This window comes from Sus scrofa, chromosome 8, assembly GCF_054392235.1.
Source record: "Sus scrofa isolate SSC_HxYL_T2T_F1_AM1 chromosome 8, Sscrofa_HxYL_maternal_Yorkshire_Landrace_v2.0, whole genome shotgun sequence".
Lineage (NCBI taxonomy): Eukaryota > Metazoa > Chordata > Mammalia > Artiodactyla > Suidae > Sus > Sus scrofa.
In genome coordinates this window covers 19,164,025-19,179,029 of record NC_139390.1, presented here as the reverse complement: position 1 = coordinate 19,179,029, position 15,005 = coordinate 19,164,025, and the positions used below count along the sequence as shown (strand labels likewise).

Genomic DNA, 15,005 nt, shown 5'->3' with positions numbered 1-15,005 from the left:
CACCAGAAATAGCTATTTTCTCTTCAATAAATCTGATTCTGTGAGGGGACCACTATAACAGCCCGGATCAGTATGGATTTGCAGCCTTTACAGGTAAGTGTCCCTGAACAGAAAAAATGTAACAAAAGTTGATCCAAATAAGGAATGAGGGAGCACCCCTTAGTGTGAGAGACTTTGAAGTTTTCAAAAATAAGGGTAATTTTTTGGGGGGTAATTTTGGAGAGAGTTGAAATCTCCCATGATATTCAGATATATTTGTTAAATAGCATATGTTGGATCTTTGCTGAAGAGGTCACAAATATGACAGTAGTTTATGAATGTTTTTGATTGTCTAATAATGTTTTTAATTTGTACAGGAAAGCCTTTGAGCAGAGAAAACCTGAGAGTCACAGCAGGACTCTGAGACAGACCTTGTCACCCACCCATCTCAGAGAGCAGCATCTCTGAGGCTGCTAAGACACACTCTAATTGGGTGTCTCCCCCACCAAGAGATGTGGACAAACAGGTGAGCTCTCTGTAGGGATCAGGAAGTCTCACTCCTTGGCTTTCCTAATAGAATATGTACCCTCAATGCCCAGATCTCCTGCAGAGAAAGTGAGTGAAGCCAGAGGAGCATTTTGTAGTAGGTCCCTAACTGCCTTCTCTGTCTTCTGTAACAGAACTCCAGTTTTCCTTTGGAAAGACAGCCATCCCCAGTGTTAGCCCATTGTAGGTTGCGAGTACAAAGAACCATAGGGACTGGCTTGGGTTTGGACAGATGACTTCAGGCTCCTGCTGGAATGGCTGAGAAGGAAGCTGTAATCTTTCTATTTTGTCACCTCGATGATTTCTCATGAACACGAGGGGCTCAGCTCTCTAGTCTTATCTAAGTCAGGCATCCAGCAACCGGCTGATCTTGGCAAGAGGAACTCAGCTGCCTGTATCCTCAGCCTCCTGCTATAACCTGCAGGCCAGCCTGGAGCACATCTTTCTCATAAGAAATGACAGGGGCACAATAGAGCTAGGAGAAACAGACACGCTTCTTAAGGCCTGGATTGAGCCATCACTGCCCTTTCTACCTCATTCGTTCAGCTCCAGCAAGTTATGTGATCAAACATTGCAAATTTATATGGCAAAGGGCATAGGTCAGAAGGGGTAAAAAATTGGAGCCAGTGACACAGTCTATCACAAAAGCACTCTTCACTGGGGCAACCAAGTGGCTGGTGTAGTGTTTCCCACCACTTAAGGGGCACCTGCCTTAGCAAGAAGACAATAGGGGGAAAGCAGAACTAGGAGATAGGAATATGTGATGATTCCACATGAGCACCTAGATCCAGCCATGCCTGAAGTTTCCCGTTACATGAGTCATAAATTCCCGGAGTTCCCATCGTGGCACAGCAGAAATGAATCCGACTAGGAACCATGACGTTTCGGGTTCGATCCCTGGGCTCACTCAGTGGGTTAAGGATCTGGCATTGCCATGAACTTGCAGATGTGGCTTGGATCCTGCATTGCTGTGGCTGTGGCTGTGGCCGGCAGCTGTAGCTCCGATTGGACCCCTAGCCTGGAAAATTCCACAGGCCGTGGGTGCAGCCCTAAAAACCAAATAAATAAATAAATAAATAATAAATAAATTCCGTTGTGTCCTTAAGCCAGTTCGAAATGGGATCGGTTCTATCAATCACTACCAAGAATGCCAACTAATGCTCTGTGGTCATAGCCACAGTATTGGACGGCTCTATCTGTTCACCAGTAAGCCTCGATGCCCTTTTCCAGTCAAGGACTGGCTAACCCTGCTCCCCATTCTCCCTGCTATTGACCTGCCTGCTATGCTCCCTTCCATCTATCTGTCCTTTTTGCTCTTGGGGTGGAACCCAGGCTCCTTGGCTACCTTTTGCTTTGCTGCCCCAAAGTCAGCACACAGATCTATTTCTCTTTAAGAGGATAACTGTCAGGGGAGACCACCAGTAGCAAAGGATCCTCCAAGACTTTACATGGCAGTCTCTGTTTTCTGGCTCTGGATCCTGACTCCTCTGCGGATGGGGGTCACTGCTATGGACTGAACTCTTCCCCCTCCCACCGAAGTTGGTATGTTTTGTTTTTGTTTTTGGCCACACCCATGGCACATGGCAGTTCCCAGACCAGGGATCAAACGCGCACCATGACAGAGACACCATCAGATCCTTCACCTGCTATGCCACAGCGGGAACTCCCTGAAGTTGACAGGTTGAAGCTACCCCCCCACACACACACACACAATATGATGGTCCTGAAAGCAGGACCTTTGGGAAATAATTAGGCTTAAATGAAGGCATGAGGATGGGTCCTCACAATGGGATTAGTGCCCTGCGGTGGCACAGGTTCGATCCTTGGCCTGGGAACTTCCACATGCCACAAAACAAAAAACGCAAAATGAAAATGTGATTTGTAAGTAAAATCATGGACACTAGATGCTCTCCAGGTGATGATGCTCCTCCCTTGAAAATGGAAGGATTGGAACTTTAAACAATCACCTATCAATGTGTCTGGTGCTTAAATATAAATATTTCATTTCTATATCAACTCTGGGGAGCTACTATTACCCACACTTTCCAGTGAGGAAGCAGGATCGGCGGCTAGGCTGCACAGGGTAGCGGTGAGGGGTGTCAGCTCTGGAGTCAGATGGTCTTGGTTCTAGGGGCTCCCCCTCACTTGCTACGTTAGGCGAGTTACTTAACCTTTCTGTCTAAGAGGGATGAGGGACTGCTGGGAGGATTAAGCAAGCTAATCCATGTGGAACACTTACCAAAGTGCCTGGAACGTAGGGAGCAATTGAGAAAGCTTGGTTGTGATGACTCAGGGTTGGCGCGGAGGCGGGATTCCAACCAAGATCCCTCCAGCTCCAGTGCTCACACTCCTTCAGCAGCCTCTGCAGAGAGGCCACCCTGGTCCTTGCTTCAAGGGATGAGCATGCTGCCTGCCCCTCTGGTGGCCCCATTCTCCGTTCTCTTGCTTAACACCTAGTGCTGTCATGACGGTTCAGACACCACCTCCTCTGGGAGAGCCTTCTGGGAGCCCCAAGACTGGGTTGGATGCTCCTCCTGCATCCCTTGTAGCCTCCAGAACATACATCAGGGGCACTGATGATCCCTCTACATTATAATTACCTAATTTTATATAACTGTCATTTCATTCCATTTCATTTTTTGGTCATACCTGCAGCATGTGGAATTCTGGAGCCAGTGTTCACACCTGAGTCACCGCAGTGACCCGAGCTGCAGCAGTGACAGTGCCAGATCCTTAACCTACTGCACCACCTGGTAACTCCCAGGTCCCCCCCCCCCAATACCCATGGCATATGGAAGTTCCCACAGCTGCAACCTACACCACAGCTGCAGCAACACCAGATCCTTAACTCGCTGCCCGGAGCCTGGGATTGAACCCGCACCTCAGCAGCGACCCAAGACACTGCAGAGACAACATCAGATCCTTAACCCACTGTTCCACAGTGGGAACTCCACCATTCCTTTTATTTTAAAATATTTTGTGTATTTTATTTGCAATTAGATGTTTTGATAGATTACATTATCTATGAATTTCATCTTAAGAGTCGAGGGAGTCAGCAAGCGGAGGTGGCATCTCAACACTGTCCTGCTTTTAGGCAAATAAGGGGAGGGCAGAGAGCTTTTCTTACATCTGCTGATTCTCAGGTGCCCTCAGTGCCAAATCGCCCTTGTGCCAAAGTGGCATATTCTGCTCTCTCTCCATCTTTTCACCCAGCGTTACTTACAGGCTTTTTCTACTGCATTCCTCTAGATGATATCAAATTTCCACGTTAGCAAGGACAACTTGCCCTCTCTGAACCACAGACTTTTGAAACGTTAATGTTTGCCCTCAAACCATATTAAGGGGGATGTTGTCCCAGGAAACAAGCAGCATTTAAGCTAGAGTTTCAGATGACTACGTATTTCCAATTCCTAACCTACAGCACCAAGAGCAATGCTAAATTTCTAGAAACTATGCTAAGACGGTGGAGATCTTGGTTTAAACCAGTGCCTTGTTTTAAACACAATTCCTGAGTACCCATAAATGCTGCAGTTTAAAACAAACACTGGAAGGGTAGAATCGCTTTCTGGATTGTTCCCAAAGCCACAGGGAGATGAAAGGCGGTTTTATTCACCGTGACAGGCATTTGGGCAGGAACGTCACTGAATCTGGTTAAACCAGTTCCTGCAGCCAGGGGATCAGCTCTAAATGTTTACACAACTTTCTGACTCTGGGGAAATGCAAGGCTCGCTGACTTTTCTGCAGTTTTTGAAAAGCTCAGTGGTTCCTTAAGCCTTAACTGTCACGTGGCAATTGTGAAACCAGAGCTGAGGAGCAACCAGGGTTCCTGGAGCCAAAGGAAACATAAACACATCTCTTTGCATACAGACTAGATTAGCTGCTTCTTTTTGAGATCACATGCTTTCAATTTTCACGTCTAAAAAAACCCACAAGGCGACCTGCAGAGGCACCAGCCACAGGCTGCCAGATTAGCATTTTCCCAGCTGGAACCGATGTTAAGATTCTGAACAAATATCTTTTGAAATGTCGCTTAGTTTCTCAGGGAGTCAGGTTTGGATAAATCTCTTACTTATTTCCCAGTGACCTCAGGTGCCTTTTCCTCTCAACCCCAGATCAACCCCGTAGGTCACACAACAGAAAATTTTAAAATAGCCTTTGAATCCAAATCTGTCACCATGCTCTGGAAAAAATGATATCGAGCCTAGAACTTTATGCAATAATCCAAATCCATAAACACAGATGTGTGCTTTATTTCATCATCTAAAACCCCAAATCCAAAAGTGCCATTAATACACACAGACAGCTGCTCGGATAGAAACCAAATCTCTACCAGAATTTGTGCTCCGCACCTCTCACGAAATACCTGTATGTTGTTGTATTTCATCCTTGTTACAAACCTCTGAAGTTAATTTACAGCTTTTCAAGATGACAAAAGTTAAATCTATTGTATTACTGCAGGTTAGAATAAAAACTTCCAAGCTTAAGGATTTATTTTCTCAAAGGACTCTTTACGTAGATTCTGAAGCAGGTTAAAATTTACTGAATAAAATGATGCTTGATAATGCACTTCGCTTGGATAAGTGTGTATATTTGCATATATTTATATATAAATATAAGTGTGTATATATATATATATATATTTTTTTTTTTTTTTTTTTTTTTTGCAGCCACACCTGCAGCATATGGAAGTTCCTGGGCTAGGACCTGCACCTGCCGGCCTATCCCACAGCCACGGCAACACCAGATCCCAGCTGCATCTGTGACCTATGCCACAGCTCTCTGCAACACCAGGTCCTTAGCCCACTGAGCAAGGCCAAGGGATCAAACCTGTATCCTCACAGATACCAGTCTGATTTGTAACCTGCTGAGCCACAATGGGAACTCCAACATACATATATTTGTCATATATGTCAAATATGTCATATATATGTCTACTTAAGCAGCGGCTTGATGTGGAATCAGTTCCCAGACCAGGGATTGAACCTGGGGATGCAGTGGTGAAAGTGTGGGTACTAGAGCACCAGGAAACACCCAGACCAATATATTTTGCTATATATTTTCACAGTTCGATCTACAGGCTCACTTAACATTTAGGAATCTTTATGGGACAAGCACTAAGTAAAGGCAAAATAGCTCACAGCAATGCGCTGTCATCATTTATGGCAATATGCATGAATATTGCGATATTGTGACAAATTGGTACATTTGCTTAATGGAAACTAACTCATCGTCGTCATCATCATCAAAAAAGAGAAGATACAAGAACAACTCACCGATTAAAAAAAGACAAGGGAGTTCCCATTGTGGCTCAGCAGGTTACAAGGCAGACGAGTATCCACGAGGATGTGGATTCTCTCTCTTGGCCGTGCTCAGTGGGTTAAGGACCTGGTGTTGCAGCGAGCTGTGGTGTAGGTCGCAGGTGCAGCTGGGATCCACTGTGCTGTGGCAGCTGCAGCTCCGATTCAATCCCTGGCCTGAGAACTTCCATATGCTGCACAGGTGTGGCCAAAAAAAAAAAAAAATGAAGTTTTCGAAGAAATGGGGGTGGAGGTCTAACCACACTCCATAAAACAGAATATTTTTAGATTTGTGTAAAGAGTTCCTGTTTTCACAGCTCTTGGGCCTTTTGGGATTTCCTCCCCTACCATGACGAATTTATTGATAAAAATGAAACCTCTTATCTAACTCTTGATATAAATGCAGTATAAAGTATACAGAACCAGTCAGTTTAAGAAGCCAACTGCAGTGGCTTGGGTTTGATCCCTGGCCTGTGAGATGCTGTGAGTTAAAGGATCCGGCATTGCTGCAGCTGTGGTGCAGGTCACAGCTATGGCTCGGATTCAGTCCCTGGCCTGGGTACTTCCATATGCCAAGAGTGCAGCCATAAAAAAAAAAAAAGAAAGAAAGAAAAATATCTACTTAAAGCAACATATGGTACGCTTTGCATTTACATAAAGGAGGTGTGTAAATATTTTTGCAACTTACCGGTTCTTCCCTAACACTTTTGAGATTTCTGTGTACATTTTGATATGTGGCTACAGTTTGTTTTCAGTGCTCTGTAGTCGTCTTTTGTATGGGTATACCACAAGATACTTACCCATTTTCCTGCTGATGCTTAGGTTGTTTTCAGTTTTTCAGTATTATAAACACTACAGCGTGGACCAGTTTTATGAATGCGTATATTACCAGAGTATCTGCATCTTTAATTTTACTAGGGATTGCTCTCCAGAACGACTGGACCAATTCTCAGGCTCCTACTTTTTCCTAGATCTGATAGGACTGAAGTGGTAATTCATTGTTTATTGTCTCATGAAGAATACTTTACACACAATGAACTGTGCAATTTGATGATCTTTGACTACTGTATTCACCTGTGAAATCATTGCTGGAAACTTCCTCAGGCCTCTAGGCAAACCGTCTCCCCCAACCACCTCAGTCCCCAAGCAGTCACTGGACTGTTTAACAATGACTTCCTTTTTCACTTTAGAAAATTTTCTATAAAAGGAACCATATGCCATGTTCTCTCTGTCTGGCTTCTTTTATAAGCATCATGATTCCGAACTTCATCCAGGTTCCTGGGGTTATCAGTCATTGTTTCCTTTTTATTGTGTGGATGTATTGTTTGCTTATCTATTCACCTCTTGGTGAATTTGGGTCATTTCCAGGTTGGGGTATTACTAAAAAGGCTGCTATGGACATTGCTACGCAGCCGTCTGCTTCCAGTTCTCTTGAGTGAGTGGAAGAGGAGGAATGGCTGGGTGCTGTGGGAGGTATATGCTTAACTTTCCTTATTGTGGGTTTATTTCCAGTTCCCTTATGATAATGGGGAGCATCTTTTTATGTGCTTATTGGCCATTCATTTATCTTATCTTGTGAAGTGTCCATTTAAAATTCTTTCGTTCATTTCTTAAATGAGTTATTTTACTGCTTATTCTTGAGGCATGTAATCTTTTTATATATTATGGAGTTCTGGATACAGATTATCAGATATATCTGTCAATTTTTTCCCCCAGTTTGTGACTAGAAATTTTATTTTCTTAAGTGTCTTTTGATGAGCAAAAGTTTTTGGTTTTGGGAGTTCCCGTTGAGGCTCAGTGGATAATGAATCTGACTAGGAACCATGAGGTTGCAGGTTTGATCCCTGGCCTCGCTCGGTGGGTTGGGGATCTGGGCATTGCCGAGAGCTGTGGTGTAGGTTGCAGACGCGGCTTGGATCCGGCATTGCTGTGGCTCTGGTGTAGACGGGCAGCAATAGCTCCGATTAGACCCCCAGCCTGGGAACCTCCATATGCTGTGGGTACGGCCCTAGAAAAGACAAAAAAAAAAAATTTTTTTTAGTTTTGATGTTATTAATTTTTTCTTTTATGGTTTGTACCACTTGTTATCTAAGAAATCTTTATAAAAACAAGGTCGCTAAGTTTTTCTCCTATTTTCTTCTAAAAGTTTTAGCTCATATATTTAGGTTTCTGCACGGACTGAAGGTGAAAGTTCACTGTGAGCGTGTTTGATGGTTATGGCAGCATTTGTTGAAAAGACTACCCTTTCCATTGAATTGCCCTGGCACCTTTGTTGAAAATCAGTTTATCGTGTGTGCAGTGTTTCTTTCTAGATTTGCTATTCTGTGTCACTGATGTATATGTTTATCTTTACCCCAATTATCACTGTCTTGATGGCTGTAGCTTTCTAAGTTCTGAGAGCAGGTAGCATGTAAATCCTCCAACTTTTATTCTTGTCTCACAGTTTGGCCAAAACATTTCTAGATACCTTTTATTTTATTTTTGCCACATGTACAGTGGCTTGATATGAGATCTCTGTTCTCAGACCAGGGATTGAACTGGGGTCATAGTGGTGAAAGCTCCAGATCCTAACCACTAGACCACCAGGGAACTCCCTTCCATGTACATTTTAGAATTAGCTTGTCAATTAAAAAAAAAAAATCAGATGGGATTCTGATTGTGTTGAAATTATAGACAAACTTGGAAGCATCGACATCTTGATATTGTTTTGATACAGTCACAGTATTGCCTTCCATTCATTTCAATCTTTAATTTTTCTCAATGCTCTTTTTATAGTTGGTGTGGGGAGTTGCACAGTTTTTGGTCAGACTTATTCCTAGGAATCTGGTATGTTCTGCTGCTGCTGTAAATGGTATCTTTAAAATTTTTCTTCTTCTAACTAATGATGCTGGTATATAAACCTTGCAAAATTCATTTATTAATTCAAATAGTGGTAGATTCTTTGTAGTTTTCTACATACATAATTATGTCATCTGTAAATAATAACAATTTTCCTTCTTTCCGATTCTCAGTCCTTTTATCTCTTTCTTGCCTTTACTGCACTGGTTATGCTCGCCAGTACATTACTGAATATAAATTGTGAAAGTAGGCGTTCTTGTCATATTACTGATCTGAGGGAGAAAGTGTGGAAAGCAGAATAGTGGTCCCCAAAGATCTCTCTATGTCCTGATCTCTAGAATTTGTGAATATGTTCCATAGCAAAGGGGATTTAAAATTGAAGATTAAGGGTAAAAATTAAGATTAAAATTGAAACCAAGGGGAAGTTCCTGTCATGGTGCAGCAGAAATGACGCATATCCATGAGGGTGCAGGTTCCATCCCTGGCCTCAATCAGTGGGTCGGGGATCTGGCGTTGCTGTGAGCTGTGGCGTAGGTTGGCAGCTATAGCTCTGATTCGATCCCTAGCCTGGGAACTTCCATATTCCTCAAGTGTGGCCCTAAAAAAGAAAAAAAAAAAAAAAAAGATTGAAATTAAGGTTTTACAAGCAGGCCTTAACACAGGGAGATTATTTTAGATTACCTGGCTGGTAATTACCAATTCCCACCAATGTATTACTATTACCAGTGTAATAACAAGGGTCCTTAAAAGTGCGAGAGGGAGGCAGAAGGGTCAGTGTCAGAATGATGCAATGAGCAAAACATTCAATCCGCTGTTGCCAGCTTTGGAGATGGAGAGAGAGGCTACAAGCCAAGGACTGTGAGAGGTCCCGGGATATCGGAAAGGGCTCCCCTTGAGCCTCCAGAGGGAAACGCAGCCCCTGCGTTTACTGATCTTAGCTCAGTAAAACCTGTGTCAGGCTTCTGACCTGCAGGCCCATCAGAGAATGAGTGTGTGTTGTTTTAAGCCACCAGAGTTTGTGGTAACTTATTACAGCAGCAACAGAAAACGAAGACAGGACGCTGTAGGTTTTCCTGCACTAAGTATGCGGTTTGCTGCAGAGTTTCTGTGGATGTGTTGTCTCTTTGCTCCTGTGTTCCTTCTAGGTTATTTCTGGGACATACTGTTAACTCTGATATCTCCTCTAAGCTCTGTCGGCTCTCATTTTATTTCCCCCCATTGCTTCCCCATCTAATTTCTGAACTTTTCTAATTTTGATGTTATATTGTTCTTTCTCAGCTTCCATCATTCCTTGAATTTCTTCAGTACTTTAAAAACTATTACTGTTTGCCTCTGTTTTGTAAATATTTCTGAGATAGTTCATTTTCTGTCATCCTGTTTTCTCGTTTTTTTTGGGTGGTGCCTGCAGCATGCAGAAGTTCCCGGGCCGGGGATGGAACCTGTGCCACAGCACTAACAACACAGGCTCCTTAACCGGCCAGGCCTCTAGGGAACTCCTATCCTGTTTCCTCAAAGTTTACTGTCCAATGTAGATATGTTTAAGTGATTTTCCCATATTTTTCCTTCTATTATTTTCAGAAGATTCCTGTGTGGATGCTGAGGTGGGCCGGGAGTTTCCGGGTTTGGGGGTTCTAGGGTTCTTCTCTCTTCTGTAGTTACTACGAAGCATTAGGTAACATGCTTTTCTGTGTGCCTTCCTAGTACTTTCTCAACTGGCTCCTCTGGTCTCCTCTTCTATCTGTATCGGAAGCTCCTCCTCTATCCCCAGAGTTCTCCATGGGTTCTACCCTTCACTGCAGGCCCGTGTGCTCTCACCAGCTACTTCTGAGAGCCCCAAAGACCAGGCTGCCCTGGCAACCTCATTCCTTTATGGAGGCTCCTTTTCCAGATGCCAGCAGAATGCTGGGCGGCCCTCTCCCACTTTTGGTTGTGTTTTGGATGCACCAGTTGAGACTGCTGGGACTAGTGGGGACCCCTCCTTCTGGGGCTGAGCACATGCCAGCAGATTCTGGGTTCTCTCTCAGGACCCCCACGAGTCTGCCTCACTTTCCTTGTGTTCACTCCTCCAAAGCTGTTGTTCCCTTAGGATCTTGTGGCTATTGATGGTTTAGCCCCAACTGCGTTTCTGGATCCACTGGGATGTTCCATCACTCATTTTTTCTGCAGTGGTGTGAGGTGGGATCTCAGTTCCCAAACCAGGGATTGAACCTGGGCCACAGTGGTGAAAGTGCCAAATCCTAACCACTAGACCACCGGGGAACTCCATCACCTAGTTTTAGTGAAGATGGTGTCACTGTGATATTTCTTTTGCTAGCCTAGTGGCTCTATGGGGATTTGAGGTTAAAAAACTACCCACCGCTGCTGCTCTCTGGCCTCCTATAATTGGTTTTTTGTTTTAAAACGATTTATATGTTTCCATTTATACTGCAATGCCAAGGACAGACCAGACTACGGTAAGTTTTAATGAATGAATGCAAAATTTCAGTGACTAAACACGAGCCCTTGTTTCTTGCTCATGTTGCACAGCCCAGTGCAGTCAGCACACTCTCCTGGTAGGTTTCCAAGCTGACTCACGTGCCTTGGCTGCTTTGTGAATCCTTGTTTATGGAGAACTGGGAAGACGAGAGGGTGGTCAACAGTGCCCACCGGTTGTGACGCAGAGAGCTTTGCTGCCAGGTCTGGAAGGCACATACACCCCTTTCCCCCACATCTCGCTGGCCAGACCTCAGTCACATGGCCCCAGCCTGACTGCAAGAGAGGCTCGGGAACAAAGCAATACTGAGAATCTTTGCCACATCTCTGTACAGCTGCCCGAGCAACTGTGGCAAAGCAGGTAAGACAATAAAACATAAGATGCTGGCTGTCTCTTCTTGTATCTGTAGAAGGATTTCGGATGTAACCCGATCAAAGAAATCATCACCACTGCTTTTTAATAAGGCTTTAATTCCATTAGTACAAAACTCTAAATTTAAAAGAAATGTTGTGAATCGAATTCTTCCCGAGACTGGAAAAAAAAAGTTTCCACAGTCTTCAATTGCTGACAAAATTGGGGGAGAGTAAGGCAGCATGTATTTGAAAAAAAACTGAATTATAAAGATTTCAGTTAAATACATCCTTTGGGGTGATAAAGAATTAAACTTTACTACTAACACATGAAGTACGAAAATGATATTTTGGCATCACTTATCAGTGTGTTCACAAACATTCCAAATAGACAATATACACACTTCGGGAGAAATCTAGTCTTAAGACAATGATTTTTATTACCTCTAGTCTACCATGTTTGACACTATAAATATACTCACTGAAAAAATGAACACAATATTTAAATAAGAATGAAGTCCATGAAAATTTACAAAAATAATCACTGTACTTGACTTGTAATCTCATCTTAAATATCTCAACTTTACTTTTCTGGTCTGGTCAGACCATTTAAAAATATTTCCACACTATTTTAATTGTAGGATATAAAACAGTAGCAACTTACGAAGTTTCTATTATAAAAATTAATATAAGCAGTTCTCAAAATACTGAAAAAAAAATGTTTTATGAAAGCAGTACCCCCATCATAACCACTGATCCCATTAAGAACACATCTTCAAAAGGCACATTTTAATTACTGGCATTTAGCTAAAGAGAGTAGCCTGGGTTTGGAATTTCCAGTCACTTTTTCCATTATCTCAACATTATGAGCATGGAGCATGGGGGGAGGTAGGAGAGCAGAGGTTGCCCAAGGCTTTCTACTAGGACAGCGGTTTTCTCACTTGTCTCGTCCATGAAGACCAAGAGAGAGATGGGAAGGAAAGGAGAACGGCAAGTCTAACGACCATCCTAATTTTACCTTCAGGAAATACTTTTTACATAAAAATCATTAATTTTTTTTTTTTGTCTTTTAGGGCCACACCCGCGGCATATGTACATTTCCAGGCTGGGGGTCCAACTGGAGCTGTAGCCACGGACCTATCCACAGAAACAGCAACACCAGATCCGAGCTGCGTCTGTGACCTACACCACAGCTCACGGCAACAATGCCGGATCCACTGAATGAGGCCAGGGATTGAACCCACGTCCTCATGGATGCTAGTCGGATTCGTTAACCGCTGAGTCATGACAGGAACTCCAAAAAGTCACTTCCTTTTAAAAAATACAGGACAGAAAGCTTAAAAAACAAAAGGCCAGAACCACAAACTGCCCAGTTTTAGTCTAAGTGGTGAAGTTATTTGTTTGGAGGCTAAGGAGAAAATGAAGCTTCTGCTTCTTTGGTATCAAATCTTCATATTGGGCTTATTTCAATTTTATTTATTTATTTATTTATTTATTTATTTTTTACGGCCTCACACAGCAACGCCAGATCTGAGCTGCTTCTGTGACCTATACCACAGCTCACAGCAACACTGGATCTTTAACCCACTGAGTGAGGCCAGGGATTGAACCCATGTCTTCACGGATGCTAGTCAGATTCGTTACTGCTGAGCCACAGAGGGAACTCCCTAGGCTTGTTTCAATTTAAACCACTTGATGAGTTAAAAATGCTCCAAATGCCCAGGATGTCAGATATTCTGATATTCAGAATCAAATAAAAGTGATTTTATGGTTATCTCTGTCCTGTTCCTCTTTAACTGGGGCTGATATTCTAAAGTTGACTGTAATTATAAGAACATCAGTAATTCAAGTACCCTACGATACTGCTATTATTTTTAAGAGGTTATATCCTAGGACCCCAAAATGCAATCCAGTATACAGACTGAGTTATGATTTACCTTTCAGTGAGGTTTAATACTAGGTGAAATACTCAACTGAATCAGAGCAGTACTCTGAGGCACTAACAGATTAACTATTGATCTGATGCAAGAAACAGAAGGGAATTTTTAGTGCTGTTTTGGAATTTCAAAGTACTGGAGATCTACCTTAATTTCATATTATTCCCCTCAAGTCTAAGTTGAGTGTTTCCATTTTTTTTTTTAAATGGGGAGATATCTTTAGATTTTTTTTTTCTTCCTCACTATAGCAAAATAATTGACCAAAAATATTCTGACGTACGAAAAAGAAAATGATTATCCATAACTTAAACAAAATACTATTTTCTGGTCCCTAATAATGGTAACTTTAGGAGCATTTACTCAAGTTCTAAAACAGCAGCTTTTTAAATTAAGGCAACTTTGCTTTATTCTTACCTATTTTTCTATTACTACTCTATTCAAGTTCCTAAAGAGCAGTTTCATCCTCAAAGGCCTCTTATAATGTAAAAAGAGTTATTAACATGAGCATTCTTTTCAATGTTTAAAAAGCATATAAAAAGTTACTGTATTCAAAGTCATCAAAGACCTCATAGCTCTGGAGTTCTCGAGTAATTACAGTCATTTCAGAACGTGTAAACTATGAAATTACCTCTTCAACTCACATCAACATAAAGTACAATTTTTCTACAAAAATATGATATAGGAGATGCATCACCTCTTCCCTGAAAAAGAAATTTAATATTTGGCTAAAAACCTGTAAACTTCGATTACATTCAAAAGCTAACCGTTTAGACACATACTACTTGAGGTTTTGGCAACTGGAGCTCGCAACAGCAGCTTTATGGTACTGTCATGTCCCAATAACACAATAATGCCACACAGTTGGTTTCTCTTACTCGGACGTCTGCTACCAGGAGGAAAAGAATGGCTTCCTGCAGTGGACGGTCTGGGTGAAGGAACTGCTCAGGTGGACAATCCGACCCTGGCCTCCGCCCTGACTGCGCTCGACGATCACACAAGGCATCTGCACCAGCTGCATCGGACTCTTCCTGTCCCTCAGCGCCTGAGTGAGATTTAAGATCTGAGGAGAGAGGAGAGATTTTTACTCGGTCAAAACAGACAAAACCCTTCAGCTCCCTGACGTCACCGTAACCATTTATTCAGAACCACCATTCGCATTTCATCCATTTATGCCCCAAGAGGACTGTGATACGGAGTCATTGCTGTGTGTGTGTTATATACGTATGCATGCTTACACACACACACACGTGTATACACACACAAACGCACAAAATTAGGAGTAAATAATTTTTGCCAATTAGTAACTTTAAAATATTCTAGAAGGTACCTCCATCCAGGAGCATGTAGGAGTCAGAGGCTGACTAAAGTGAATGCTTCCATATGCATATGCTGTTTGACACTGAACCTAAACAAATACTGGTCTAACCAGTCTGGTTCTAACGAAATACCTGGTTCTCACTGACCCACCCATTCCACACATCTGTTTATTGCATGCTTACTACAGGCTAGGCTCTGTTCTAAGTGCTGGGGATAGGACAGTAAGAGAAACAAACAAAATTTCTGCCTGCACAGAGCTCACATCATA

The 15,005-nt window shown here is 42.7% G+C and overlaps 1 protein-coding gene across 2 annotated transcripts in view; it reads right to left on the bottom strand.

Annotated features, from left to right (window-relative positions):
- Positions 1 to 11,583: 11,583 nt before the first annotated feature.
- Positions 11,584 to 15,005, bottom strand: part of PI4K2B (phosphatidylinositol 4-kinase type 2 beta) — a 36,532-nt gene continuing 33,110 nt past the window's right edge. For both annotated transcript variants that reach the window (XM_021101072.2, XM_021101073.2), the window contains one exon: positions 11,584 to 14,480. In XM_021101072.2, coding sequence (XP_020956731.2) covers positions 14,307 to 14,480 — 174 coding nt within the window. In that variant the 3' untranslated portion in view covers positions 11,584 to 14,306. The remainder of the gene's footprint in view (positions 14,481 to 15,005) is intronic.